This window comes from Cherax quadricarinatus, chromosome 50 (genome assembly GCF_038502225.1).
Source record: "Cherax quadricarinatus isolate ZL_2023a chromosome 50, ASM3850222v1, whole genome shotgun sequence".
Classification (NCBI taxonomy): domain Eukaryota; kingdom Metazoa; phylum Arthropoda; class Malacostraca; order Decapoda; family Parastacidae; genus Cherax; species Cherax quadricarinatus.
In genome coordinates, this window is record NC_091341.1 from 30,754,261 (window position 1) to 30,769,629 (window position 15,369).

The 15,369-nt window shown below is 45.1% G+C and overlaps 1 protein-coding gene across 1 annotated transcript in view; it reads left to right on the forward strand.

Annotated features, from left to right (window-relative positions):
• Nucleotides 1-14,873, forward strand: part of LOC138854131 (zwei Ig domain protein zig-8-like) — an 86,441-nt gene extending 71,568 nt beyond the window's left edge. The window contains exons 3-4 of the mRNA XM_070095341.1: nucleotides 2,686-2,813; nucleotides 14,700-14,873. Of these exons, the coding sequence (XP_069951442.1) occupies nucleotides 2,686-2,813; nucleotides 14,700-14,873 (302 nt within the window). The remainder of the gene's footprint in view (nucleotides 1-2,685; nucleotides 2,814-14,699) is intronic.
• The last annotated feature ends 496 nt before the right edge of the window (nucleotides 14,874-15,369 follow it).

The following is a 15,369-nucleotide window of genomic DNA, read 5'->3' on the forward strand; positions in this document are numbered from 1 at the left end:
TTAAGACTCCCTTAGTGTTTTACAGGCTATACGAAAATTTGATGCACTTCATCCCCTAGTTCTTCGTATCCAACTTTGAAGATTGAGACACTTTGGTTACACCGTATCTCTAGCAAGCACGAAGATATTGTTTTTTGTTGGGTGCCTGGTCATGTTGATGTACAGGGCAATGGACAGGCAGACACTGCTGCGCGCTCAGCAGTACATGACCTCCCAGTGTTATATAGAGGTGTTCTATTCACAGACTATTTTGCTGTAATTGCTACCCACCTTTGCACCCGTTGGCAACAAAGTTAGTCTTATCTGCTCTATAATAAATTACATTCTATTAATCCAGGTATAGGTTCCTGGCCGTCTTCTTATCAGTGTCGAGGTTGAGACACTACTCTCTCCCATCTTCTCATCGGCCACACTCGTCTTACTCACGGGTATCTCATGGAGAGGAGCCCTGTTCCACTCTGTGAGAATTGTCAGGTTCCAGTTTCTGTTAGCTACATTCTATTGGACTGCCCACTATCAACGAGCACACACAATTTACCTCCAACATTGTCACCACTCTACTGCCCATACTTTACTTTCCCTTCTTGCTGATTCACCCACTTTTAACCCAGACTTTCACTGACTGTTGACAGCAACTGATTTACTACACAAACTCTGATGATGATGATGCCTCTAGCACTCCTCACAGCCCTTTCTACCTCAATCTCTTGCTACCCTCTACCCCTGCACTATCCACTGCCCCGCTGCACTCCGTAAGCTAATAATCATCCCTCTCCCTCTTGCTACCCAATACCCCTGCATCCTTCCCTGCCCGGTGGTGCTGTATGACTTTTGTAGGTTTAGCGCTTCTTTTTGATTATAATAAGAAAATAGAATAAAACCCAGATGGGTATGCAAATATATATGCAATTACAAGCATGTGCAACGTAACCTAAGTGCAAGTAAAAATAGCAAGATATAAGTGACTCTGGCTTCTGACCAATTTGCAGAGTTATTGCATTTGATTCCTGTGCAATTCATATCAAATATCAGTGTTGTGATATCCTAGCATTTAGAGGCAGGGAATGGCTATCCGTTGTCTCCCCTAATGAACGATCTGTATATGGAGTTTTTCGAGGTTAGGGATGTTGAAAGACATCCTGCCCTGTAAAACTAAATGGTTTAGATATGTGGATGACATTTTGTGTCTTTGGCAGAATGACACGGCCCTGGATATAATTTTACCGAGACTTAACGCTCTGGCCCCATTTATTAAATTCACCCGAGGAGAAATAAGTGAAATTTAAACTTCCAGACTGATAAGTTTAAGTTTACATTATACATGAAAACCACTAATGTGTGCTAACACATTCACTACTATTACAACTATGAGACAAGAGTAAAAAGGAACGTCTTTCTCACTATGTTTCTGAGAGTTTACTGAGTGTACAGCTCCTAATTCTCGATGAAGAAAATAGGCAAATATTTGATATTGCCACAAAACTGCTGTACCCTAAGGAGCTCGTGGAATCTGCATTGCTAGCAGCTAGTAAAACATGGCATAGGGTTGAACCTTGGACAACATCTCAGATCAAGAATGTGTTGGTTCTCCGATACAATAAGAATTTATCTAATCCATACCACGGATGGGGTTTGAGGCTCTCTTACCGCGGGTTCAAACCGCATCCGTGGTATGGTTTGTTTCCAATCGTGTCATTATGATTTCGTGAGTCAAGAATTTATCTGTTTCTGGTATATGTGAATCACATGATGGAAGGAATAGACTCGGAAATCCCTTTGTTTGCAAACGATGTGAAGTTAATGAGGAGAATTTAATCGGATGAGGACCAGACAGGACTTAAAAGGGATCTGAACAGGCTCCAGGCCTGGTCCAGAAACTGGCTACTGGAGTTCAGCCCCACCAAGTGAAAAGTCATGAAGATTGGGGAAGGGCAAAGAAGACTGCAGACGGAGTACAGTCTAGGGGGCCAGACTACAAACCTCACTCAAGGAAAATGATCTTGATATGAGCATAACACCGGGTACATCTCCTGAGGCGCACATTAACCAAATAACAGCTGCAGCATACGGGCGCCTGACAAACCTAAGAATAGCATTCTGACATCTCAATAAGGAATCGCTTAGGACCCTGTATACTGTGTATGTCAGGCCTATATTGGAGTATGCAGCACCAGTTTGGAACCCCCAACTAACCAAGCACGTATGGAAATTAGAGAAAGTTCCAAGGTTTGCAACAAGACTAATCCCGGAGCTATGGGACATGTCCAACGAGGAGAGGTTCGGGGAAATCGGCCTGACGACACGGGGTGACAGGAGAGTTAGGGGGATATGATAACTGCATATAAAATATTGAGAGGAATTGACAAGGTGGACAAGGACAGAATGTTCCAGAGATGGGACACAGCAAAAAAGGGCCACAATTGGAAGTTGAAGACTCGGCTGAATCACAAGGAGATTAGGAAGTATTTCTTCAGTCCCAGAGTTGTCAGAAAGTGGAATAGTCTGGGAAGTGGTGTAGTGGAGGCAGGATCCATTCATTGCTTTAAAAAGAGGTATGATAAAGCTCATGGAGCAGGGAGAGTGACCTAGTAGCGACCAGTGAAGAGGTGGGGCCAGGAGCTGTGATTCGACCCCTGCAAGCACAACTAGGTGAGTACACACTAACTGATATTTTCCCTGTTTCAGTGCCCTGGGCTCACATCGTAGGTTCCCCAGAGCGCTATGTAGACCAAGGCTCCACTATCAACCTCACCTGCATCATCAACTTCAACCCTGATTCTCCCACTGAGATCTTTTGGTACCACAATAACAAGGTAGGTGTGTGTGTGTGTGTGTGTGTGTGTGTGTGTGTGTGTGTGTGTTTGCGAGTGTTTGCGAGTGTGTACTCACCTAATTATGGTTCCAGGGATCGATTCATGGTTCCTGGGTGTGTACTCACCTAATTGTGGTTGCAGGGGTCGAGACTCAGCTCCTGGCCCAACCTCTTCACTGGTCGCTACTAGGTCACTCCCTCCCTGCTCCGTGAGATTTATTATACCTCTTGTGTGATGAATGGTTTTGAAAACCGACAATCTGAAGAATTGAGACACTTATGCATCATTTGGGAATCTTTACTGAAGAAACGTTTCGCCACACAGTGGCTTCATCAGTCCAATACAAAGCAGAAAGGTGCAAGGAGAGGAGTAGTTTGAGGTAATCGGTCTCTCAGCCTGGAATCGATGCGTTCAGTCCATCACTCAATGGGACTGATTACTCCATACTCCTCCTCTCCTTACCGATTTCTACTTTGCTTTGGACTGATGAAGCCACTGTGAGGCGAAACGTTTCTTCAGTAAAGATTCCATATGTTGCATAAGTGTCTCAATTCTTCATCATACCTCTTAAAGCTATGTATGGATCCTGCCTCCACAACCTCCCTTTCCAGACTAATGCACTTCCTGACAACTCTGTGACCTGAAGAAATACTTCCTAACATTCCCATGACTCATCTGAGTCTTCTGCTTCCAATTGTGACCCTTTATTGGTGTCTCATCTCTGAAACATCCTGACCCTGTCCACCTTGTCGATTTCTCTCAGTATTTCATGTGTCGTTATCATATCCTCCCCTGTCTCTCCTGTCCTCCAGTCGTTAGGTCGATTTTACTTAATCTCTCCTCGTAGGGCATGCCCCGTAGCTCCGGGACTAGTCTTGTTGCAAACCTTTGCATTTTCTCTAGTTTCCCTACTCTCTTGGCTAGGTGTGGATTGCAAACTGGTGCTGCATACTCCAATATTGGCCTGACGTACATGATGTACAGGGTCCTGAACGATTTTTTATTGAGATGTCGGAATGCTGTTCTTAGGTTTGCTAGGCGCTCATATGCTGCAGTAGTTATTTGGATGATGTGCGCCTCAGGAGATGTGCTCGGTGTTATACTCACCCCAAGATCCTTTTCCTTGAGTGAGGTTTGTAGTCTCTGGCTCCTTAGACTGTTCTCCCTCTGCGGTCTTCTTTTCCCTTCCCCAGTCATAACTTTGTACTTGGTGGGGTTGAAGTCCAGGAGCCATTTTCTGGACCAGACCTGCAGCCTGTCCAGATCCCTTTGTAGTTCCATGTGGCCCTCGTCTGATTGAATTCTTGTCATTATCTTCACATCATCTGTAAATAGGGACACTTTTGAGTGTATTCCTTCCGCCATTTTCACATATACCAGAAACAGCTCCAGTCCTAGGACTGACCCTTGTGGAACTCAACTCGTCACAGGCACCCACTCTGACACCTCGTCACGTACCATGACTCGCTGTCTTCCCGACAGGTATTCCTTGATCCATTGCAGTCCCTTCCCTGTTATACCTGCCTGGCCTTCCAGCTTTTGCACTAACCTCTTATGTGGAACATGTGACAAAAGCCTTCTTACAGCCCAAGAAAACAATCTACCCACCCCTCTCTCTGCTGTCACTATGTCATAGAACTCCAGTAGGTCTGTGACAGGCTTTCCGGTCCCTGAATTTATGACATTGCATACTATACATGTTAGTGATACTGGTCTGTAGTTTAATGCTTCGTGTCTGTCGCCTTGTTAAAAAATTGTGACTTCATTTGCTGTCTTCCAAACCTCAGGTAGTCGCCCTGTTTCGACAGATGTGTTGAAGATTGTTGTTAGTGGTACACATAGCTCCTCTGCTCCCTCTCTCAGTACCCATGGAGAGATGTTATCCGGCCCCATCGCCTTTGATATATCTGGTTCGCTAAGCAGCCTCTTCACTTCTTCCTCATCTGTACGTATTGTATCCAACAATTGATATTGGCTCCACCTCTCCGTCTTTCTGGAGTCTCTTCTGTCTCCTCTGTGACCACTGAGTGTGTGTGTGTGTATGTGTATGAGCGTAGGGGTGGAAGTGGTGAGGGAGAGAGAGAGAGAGAGAGAGAGAGAGAGAGAGAGAGAGAGGGGAACGCAAGTGATGCAGTCTGTTAAGAAACAATACACAGTGTTGTGCTGTAACTCTGTCATATGATGAGTCGTTAACTGCTTCATCATCCTTATTAGAAACTACTCAAGTTTTTCACTCAAAGTTGTATAATCTGCCTCTTTTCATGTGACCCTCACATTTTTGTGTGTCTTGTACCCATTGACATTTTGTATTATCAGCCATATAGTACTTAGCATAGATGCGAAAATAACGTTCTGTAAATAATGTTTGAGAATGACTCATTCAGACAGAACAATATTTTCTTAAATTTTGGGAGTACATAAAATTGCTACAGAGATTTTATAGGTGACTTCACAGGAAGTATCACTGATTCAACAAAAGCTATATTTATTTGCATACAAATATTACCAAGAACAACTACTGGATATGCAACGTGACATTGAAACTGATCGGTACAAATAACATTTATATCTCCGTTTTAAGGAAGAACTTATGCACATTTATGAAATAAAGATGTTAATATGTTGTATAAACTGCAAACAGTTTATCAGGAAACGGAATACATAAAGTTGTTTTGGATCTTGGGAAATTCAGTTTGAAGGATGTTGATGCTTATCCAGAGTCTGGGCTTAATTTCTGGGAGTTGCTTTTGAGAGATGCTGAGCTCATCCTCCACAAGCAGACCACCACTGAATATGATCTTGATCCACAAAATAGAGAATCCATATTCAAAAGAACGTTGTGAAAATGAAAGTTTTTAATGGCCATATTGCCAGCTTTGGGTACGACTGGGTCGTCTGTCATCATAATTAAAGTCAGTGGAAGAATTTCATTAACATTCCAAGCAGCTGCACCATTCACAAAATCTACAAATTATTCTTGCATGTTATCATTGTATAAGTATTCATTCCACATCCAGAGTGAATGGATTACATAAAAAAAATTCGTATTCCTCTTTTAAGTCTGGAGTATTGATATTGTAGCGTGTGTCGAGAATGTTACAGTTTATTCAGCTATCATTACACGCCCATTTGTGCATATCCTCTAGAGGTTGGATTAATTTGCATAAGGGGTTCCAACTGCTATGATTTCCTGTCCGGTTCTAACATCAACCACCTGGATGAGAGCTTCGCCCCGGCCAAATGGATGTTATGCTTCCACTCCTGGCTGGTGGCAGGTGGTTAGTAAAGCTGGTGGCAGGTGGTTAGTAAAGCTGGTGGCAGGTGGTTAGTAAAGCTGGTGGCAGGTGGTTAGTAAAGGTGGTCGAGTATGTTCTTACAACACTGGCTTATCTCGAGGTGTAAACATAACTGCAGTGACTCTCTCATTGTTCTCTCGCCCATTGTCATTCAACTTTCTTCTCCATTTGCTTGAGACTTGTTCTTCGTCAGGAGACTTAACTTACAGGTACAACAAGTCTTCGTGTACCTAGGTTCATAATATTTAAAAAAAATAAGTAACTAATTGGATGTAATTTGTATCTGCCGGAGTTATGTATATTCTAGTACGGAAACTCGTTCTATATGGACGTATCCAACCTGATTTTGCATGAATATTCTTATATTTTATTTTGTACCAGCTTATCACTCTCTGGTCTTTATATATATATATATATAGGGAAGTACCACCTCTATAGCTGGAATGGGGACCCTCATCCTCAGAGAAGACAATAAACGTACCTCAGAGAAAACTCAAGGTTCTCCCCGGAGCTGTTTGAATATTTTCTTCTCCTACCACCCCCTATATGTTTCTAATTCTATGTGAACATTTATTAATAAACAAAATACATTTACAGAAAAAAACATAAACATGAATACAATGGCACAATGTATCAAAGATGATGAATTTCCTCCAGCTCCTCCGAGGCTGGACGTGAGCCAAGTATGCAGCAAGCATTTCCCCTCTGGATGGCGACGCTGAGGCGCTGGAACATGAAAGTGGCTGCCCTTGGGTCCCTGGTGGTGTCGATGAGTCTGGAACCCAATTCTTTAAGGAAACGTGTGGCATTTTTTCCCCATGATCCCAAGGTCTCCGATCCCACTGGGACAAATTGATACTGTTGGCTAATGTCCCTGTACTTGCTGATCTTGTACTCCTCCCTGTGGTCAGCAGCTCCTCCCTGTCGCCCCACACTGTGATGGATATAGGTGTCAGCCAGTGTGGACACACAGGTATAGTCCCATGCTAAGAGCTTGCCATTCTTCCAAGGATAGATGGTGATCCCGTCGGGGCGGTTTGCTGGGTTGTGGGTATTGTTTGCTGCAAGTGATCGTGGCTCCCTCTCGGCAGGGCATCCAGCTGTAGCAAGGGTTCTCTTAATGATGTCGTTGACCTCATTGTGTCTTGCATGCCAGCCCTTGGTTTTGGAACAGTTAAGACCATGTAGTCCGTATTGGTCTGCTTGCACTTCGCCGCAAATACACATATATTCTGTGTGAATTGGGGCAGCAAGGCGCAGAGCCACTGCAATACGGAGGGTCTTAGGGTCGAGTCGCGTTCCCATTGCCGATATGGGAACTGTTTGGAGGAAGTCCCCGGAGTGAGGTGCACTCACAGCCTGGAGACGGGCAATCTCCCTATCCGATGTTGCAGCCCTGAGCATGTTGGCAAGCACCTTTTCAGCAATTGGGCTATCCCAGCTTGACTGTTTGTGAGCCAGTGCTGCACTAGGGTTTGGTGCTGGAGCAGCAAGAGTCTCCCATTCGGTGATGGCACTGACATAGCTAGGGTCTTCTATTCCTGCTGAGTCACTGAGGGTGTCAGGAAGAATTTGTCTTATCAACTCGTTTGATGCAATGGAAGAGGATAGGAAAGCTGGTAGAGCAATCTGGGAGGATCTGCGTACTCCTAGCCCTCCAAGCCTGACCGGAAGTGAGGCTTGCAACCACTGTCCATCGTCAAGGGAAAGATTCAATACACTCTCTAGCATGGCCTTCAGGAGAGAGTCATATTCCTTGAGTTTTGGACTGCTGAAGGCTGGGGAGCATCTCAGAAAATAGGTAAGTTTTGGCGTTGACAGGCACCTGGTGAGTAGGTAGAAGGCATCGTGTGTGTCAATGTCTTTCATCCTGCTTTCCATCGTCCGGAGGTCTGAGACTTTTTTTCCTAGGACCAGATCGATGGCATTGGACCCAAGAGGAGCACCGAGGAGAGTGCTATTGGCTGGATCAATGGCTCGTGCTCCTGGTAAAACGGTACTAATATTCTGTATCAACTGTTGATTGGTAGAAACTATTTCACATTTGGAGGGGTTTAAAGAAAGGCCCAGGCTTTCTCCCATGTCTTTAATTTTACTGATGTCCTCCAGGAGAGACTCTGTTGTGCCAGCCAGGGTACCGTCGTCCAGGAACCAGATATTGAGCTCGCTGGAGAGTGCCTCCGTGACTTCCTTGATGACCAAACAAAATAGAAAGGGGGCGAGAGGGTCCCCCTGTTGCACGCCCTCACACGAGTCAATTTCATGGTCCCCAAACAATAGTTTTGAAGTCACACTATAACACGATTCTATGAAGGGATAAAGGGAAGGGAAGTTTCTATAAACTGCTTGGAGAGCAGCATCCCTTCTGACTGAGTTGAAAGCATTGGCAAAGTCCAATTTGACCAAGGCTTTTTCATAGGACATGTTTTTGATATATACTCGTGCTGCGTGGGCAGCTGCTTCACAGCCCTGTTGAACGCCGAAACCGAGCTGAGTTGGTTTCAGCATTGCAGCAGCCTCTTGACTCACCCTTCTTACTGCAGCCTTGGCGACTAGGCGCCGAAGGGTGTTACCCACTGCAATGGGCCTGATTCCGCCATCCTTTTTCCGGAGGGCACACAATGAGGCACCAAAGAAAAAGGGTCTGATGGCCTCTGGGACACCGCCAGCCAGGCACAGGTTGGAAAATTTGGTGAGTTCAGACAGCAGCCTCTCTGAAACCTCACCAAGTGCTGGATTGAGTATTTGTTTTAAGTGTTGAGGCCTTAAACCAGTGAAACCTCCTGCTGAACCCTGTGGAAATGACATAGCAGCTTTATACACATCAGCATCCTGTAAGGTTAGATGGTTAGATGTTCTATATATATATATATTATATATATATATATATATATATATATATATATATATATATATATATATATATATATATATATATATATATATGCAAAACAACCACTCTGAAAGAATAGAGAAATTCCAAGCGCTTTCGTGACTACTCACATTATCAAGGAACTTGAGTAATGTGAGTAGTCACGACAGCGCTTGGAATTTCTCTATTCTTTCAGAGTGGTTGTTTTGCATATTCTGAAATCACCTGTTTACTGTGATCTTATTGCATATATATATATATATATATATATATATATATATATATATATATATATATATATATATATATATATATATATATATATATGAGAGAGGGAGGGAGGTGTGTGTTGGTTTATTCGTTTGTTTGCACTTCTAACACAAAGTCCCCATGAAAAAATTAGTGTACCTCAACATTGTCACAGTGACAGTGTTAAGTTGCACTAATTTTTCATGGGGACTGAGTATTAGAAATGCCAACAAACAAATAAAATATTTTAGGGCACTCTACCCCTTTGGGCAAATTTAGATTTTTTATACAAATAATTTATATGAATTCATCTCAATTGAAACTGAGCTCAGTGTGTTGTTGAACAGAACAGTAGAATACATGTCCCCACCTGTGAACAATCTGTGTGAATCTCTCACACCTGCCTCCTGATGTAACGTAGGTGTGGGGGAGTGTGTCTCCCACAACCACCTCCTGATAAGGTGGCTGTGGGGAAACATCTGCCCTCCACCTATCTCCTAATAAGACAAATGCTGAGTAGTAAGTATCGCACCCATGCCTCCTCACCAAGAGGATGCAGGATGTCTCCTCGCATCCTGACTAGGTGAGCACAGGTTGTGTATCCTCCACACCTGCTTCCTGACAAGGCGGGTGACCGGGTGTTAATCCTACTCACCTGCCTCCACCTGGTAATTCAGGTGTGGGAGAGTGAGTCCTGCACAACGACCCCCTGACAAAGTAGGTGGGGACTATACCTGAGGAGGGTTTTGGGTGGTCAACGCCCCCGCGGCCCGGTCTGTGACAAGGCCGCACGAAAACCGACGTATGAACTATAGCCCGGCTAATCACGTACTAACTTTATATGCCTGTCCAGCTCCTCCTTGAAGACAGCCAGGGGACTATTAGTAATACCCCATATGAATGTTGGGAGGCGGTTGACAGTCTTAGGCCCCTAACACTGGTCCCCAATGCTCACCTCCCTTCTGACACAGTAGGTGTGGAAGCAAGAGTCACCAACAGCCACACACCTGCCTCCTGACAAGGTAGGTGTTGAGCCATGAATTTCCATCACACACACACACACACACCTGCCTCCGGATGAGGTAGACGTGGAGGTGTGAGTCATCAACACCCACACATCTACCTGCTGAGAGGGAAGGTGCGAGTCCCCAACACCCACACACCTGCCTCCAGACAAGTGTGGGGGTGCATCTCCCACATCTGCCTCCTGACAAGGCTAGTTTGGGGATTAACAAGGTCAGTGTTGGCGTGCATCTCCCCACACTTGCATCTAGACAAGGCTGGTGTGGGGGTGTGTTGCCCACACCTGCCTTCTGACAGGGCTGGTGTGGGGGTGCGTTCCCCCCCCATCAGCCTCCTGACAAAGCTCTTACACGCGAGAAAACTTTATCAACCAGCTAAGTATTGTTGCTCCTGGAAAATAATATTTCACTCTCCACATTTATTGGCCATCGTAAGAAAGGCCAAGTCTGGCCGATCAGGGCCAGATTATTCTCCTACATATAAATAATTTACGTCTATAAGCTGGTTATTTTTCCATCCTTTCAACGTGAATTTTAACAAAATATTAATTAAAACAGTTCGTCCAGTTCTGGTTCTGATTTAAATATAGTAAAGGAGAGAAATATTATTTATAAATGTCAAGAAAAGTATCTACCAAAATATATTTGTATATAATTTATACGATAAAGGAACTTCAGTTATTCAATTATACGCCCAACTATTCTACTAATTTAAGAAAAATGTATTTTACTGTATAATTATATCACTAATGTAGCAACGGTTGCTCAATTATACCACTGTTACATGTATATAGTCAAAATAAATTATCTTTAAATTATACAATTATAGAAGAAATAATTTGCTGTAATTTCCTCCCAAATAATTCCCAGCTTCAGAATTATCAATAATTTCCAATATAATTACACGCAGCCATGACTACCACCACTACCACCACTACCACCACTACCACCACTACTACCACCACTCCCACCACTACCACTATTACTAATGCTACCACCACTACTACCACTACCACTATTACTACTGCTACCACAACTACTACCACCACTACTACCACTACCACAACCACTATTACTACTGCTACCACCACTACTACCACCACTACTACCACTACCACTATTACTACTGCTACCACCACTACTACCACCACCACTCCAACCACCACTACTACCACCAGTACCACCACCACCACTAACACCACCACTACTGCCACCATCACTACTACCACCATCACTACCATCACCACCACTACCACTATTACTACTGCTACCACCACCACTACCACTATTACTACTGCTACCACCACTACTACCACTACCACTACTACCACCACTACCGCTATTACTACTGCTACCACCACTACTATCACCAGTACCACCATCACCACTACTACCACCAGTACCACCATCACCACTACTACCACCAGTGCCACCACCACCACTACCACCACCACTACCACTATTACTACTGCTACCACCACTACTACCACCAGTACCACCATCACCACTACTACCACCAGTGCCACCACCACCACTAACACCACCACTACTACCACCATCACTACTACCACCATCACTACTACCACCATCACTATCACCACCACTACCACTATTACTACTAATACAACCAGTACCACCACTACTACCATCACCAGTACCACCACCACCACTACTACCATTATCAGTTCCACCACCACCACCACCATCATCAGTACCATCACTACTACCATCACCAGTTCCACCACTACTACCATCACCACTACCACTATTACTACTGCTACCACCACTACTACCACCAGTACCACCATCACCACTACTACCACCATTGCCACCATCACCACTACTACCACCAGTACCACCATCACCACTACTACCACCAGTACCACCATCACCACTACTACCACCAGTACCACCATCACCACTACTACCACCAGTGCCACCACCACCACTAACACCACAACTACTACCAACATCACTACTACCACCATCACTACCATCACCACTACCACTATTACTACTGCTACCACCACTACTACCACCACTCCCACCACCACTGCCACTATTACTACTGCTACCACCACTACTACCACCACTACTACCACCACCACTACCACCACCACTACCACTATTATTACTGCTACCACCACTACTACCACCACTACTACCACCACCACTACCACTATTATTACTGCTACCACCACTACTACCACCACTACTACCACCACTACCACTACTGCTACCACCACTACTACCACCACTACTACCACCACCACTACCACCACCACTACCACTATTACTACTGCTACCACCACTACTACTACCACTACCACTATTACTACTGCTACCACCACTACTATCACCAGTACCACCATCACCACTACTACCACCAGTACCACCACCACCACTAACACCACCACCACTAACACCACCACTACTACCACCATCACTACTACCACCATCACTACTACCACCATCACTACTACCACCACCACTACCACTATTACTACTAATACAACCAGTACCACCACTACTACCATTACCAGTACCACCACCACCACTACTACCATTATCAGTTCCACCACCACCACCACCATCATCAGTACCATCACTACTACCATCACCACTACCACCATTACTACTACCATCACCAGTACCACCATCACTAGTACTGCCATCACCAGTACTACCATCACCACTACTACCATCACCACTACTACCATCACCACTACTACCATCACCACTACTACCATCACGACTACTACCATCACCACCACTACCACCACCGCTACTACTACTACCACCACCACCTCCACCACTACTACCACCATCACTACCATCACCATAACTACCATCACCAGTACCACCACCACTACTACCAACAACAGTACCATTACCACCACCACCACCACCACTACCACTACTACCACCACCAATTCCACCATCACTACTACTACTACCGCTACCAATGCCACGACTGTTACCACTGCTTTCACCACTGCCACCACAAGTAGTACAACCACCAGTACTACCACCACCACCGCCACTACTACCCCATCACTACTATCGCAACCTCTACCACCATTACTACTAATACCATCAGTACCACCACTACTACCATTACCAGTACCACTACCATTACCAGTACCACCACCACCACTACTACCATCATCAGTACCACCACTACTACCACCCCCACTACCACCACTACCATCATCAGTACTACCACTACCACCACCACTACTACCATCACCAGTACCACCACCATCACTACTACCATCACCAGTACCACCACCACCACTGCTACCATCACCAGTAAAACCACCACCACTACTACTACCACCAACACCACCAGTACCACCACCACCAGTACCACCACTACCACTACCACCACCACCACTACCACCACCACCACTACCACTACCACCACTAATACTACTACTATTACCACCACTACCACTACTACCATCATCAGTACCATTACCACTACCATCACCACCACTACTACCACCATCAATTCCACCATCACTACTACTACCCCTACCAATGCCACGACTGTTACCACTTCTTTCACCACTGCCACCAACAGTAGTACAGCCACCACCGCCACCCCTACTACCACCACCACTACTACTACTACCCCCACTACTACCATCACCAGTACCACCATTACTACCATCACAAGTACCACCATTACTACCACCACCAGTACCACCATTACTACCACCACCAGTACCACCACCACTACTACTACCTCCACCACTACTACCACCACCAGTACCACCACCACCATTACCACCACCACCATTACCATGACTACTACCACCACCACCACCACTACTACCTCCACCACCACCACCACTACTACTACTGCCTTTACTACTACCACCACCAGTACCACCCCTACTACCACCACTACTACCATGACTATTACCACCACTACTACTACCACCACCAATACTCAGGACTACTATAGCCAGCAGCACCACCACTACTACCTCCACCACTACTACTACCTCCACCACCACTACTACTACCTCCACCACTACTACTACCTCCATCACCACTACTACTACCACCACTACTACCACCACTACTACCACCACCAATACTGAGGACTACTATAGCCAGCACTACCACCACTACTACCTCCACCACTACTACTACCTCCACCACCACTACTACTACCTCCACCACTACTACCACCACCAGTACCACCACCACCATTACCACCACCACCATTACCATGACTACTACCACCACCACCACCACTACTACCTCCACCACCACCACCACTACTACTACTGCCTTTACTACTACCACCACCAGTACCACCCCTACTACCACCACTACTACCATGACTATTACCACCACTACTACTACCACCACCACCACCATGAGCACACCACCACGACTCAAGTCAACAAACTCTCATTAAGATCATTTACAGGTGATCAACTACGACAGTCGTGACAGCAGAGTGAGTGTGATCACAGACCGAGGCAGTATAACCAAGACAGTTCTCCTGATACATGATGCCCATGAGACAGCCACGGGCACCTACTCCTGCGTGCCCTCCCGCTCTGCCACAGCCTCCGTCAAGATTTACATCCTCAATGGTTAGTGTGATATCTCTGCTTTGTAGTTAATGAAAAAACTAACCTCACATTTGTAACAGCAATTTTTAAAGGGGGGTGGATTGGTAAGCCAGCGGACAGCTTCTGTCAGAGGGCCAAAAGCACCAGCCATCATATGACTAAGATCTGGGTCAGGAAACACTTGTCCTGCTCCCTGATAAACATTATCCATCACTACTACTACCCCTACCAATGCCCCGACTGTTACCTACAGATCGGACGATACCAAAATTATGGCATATACCAATGCCGAATATTCGGCCCATATACATACTTTTCCGATGTTCTATATATTTTAAATTTTACTGACGGTGTTTAATATATAAAGGAATAGTTACTGGTCACTGGGCATTAAATAACACGGGAAGCTTAAATATTAAATAAAATAATTGAGATAATGTTATTACTCGTTGCTTGATTTGTATTAATGGTTGTCAGAGACTTGTAGATTGTGTGTTAGCGCCACTACTTGTAGATTGTGTG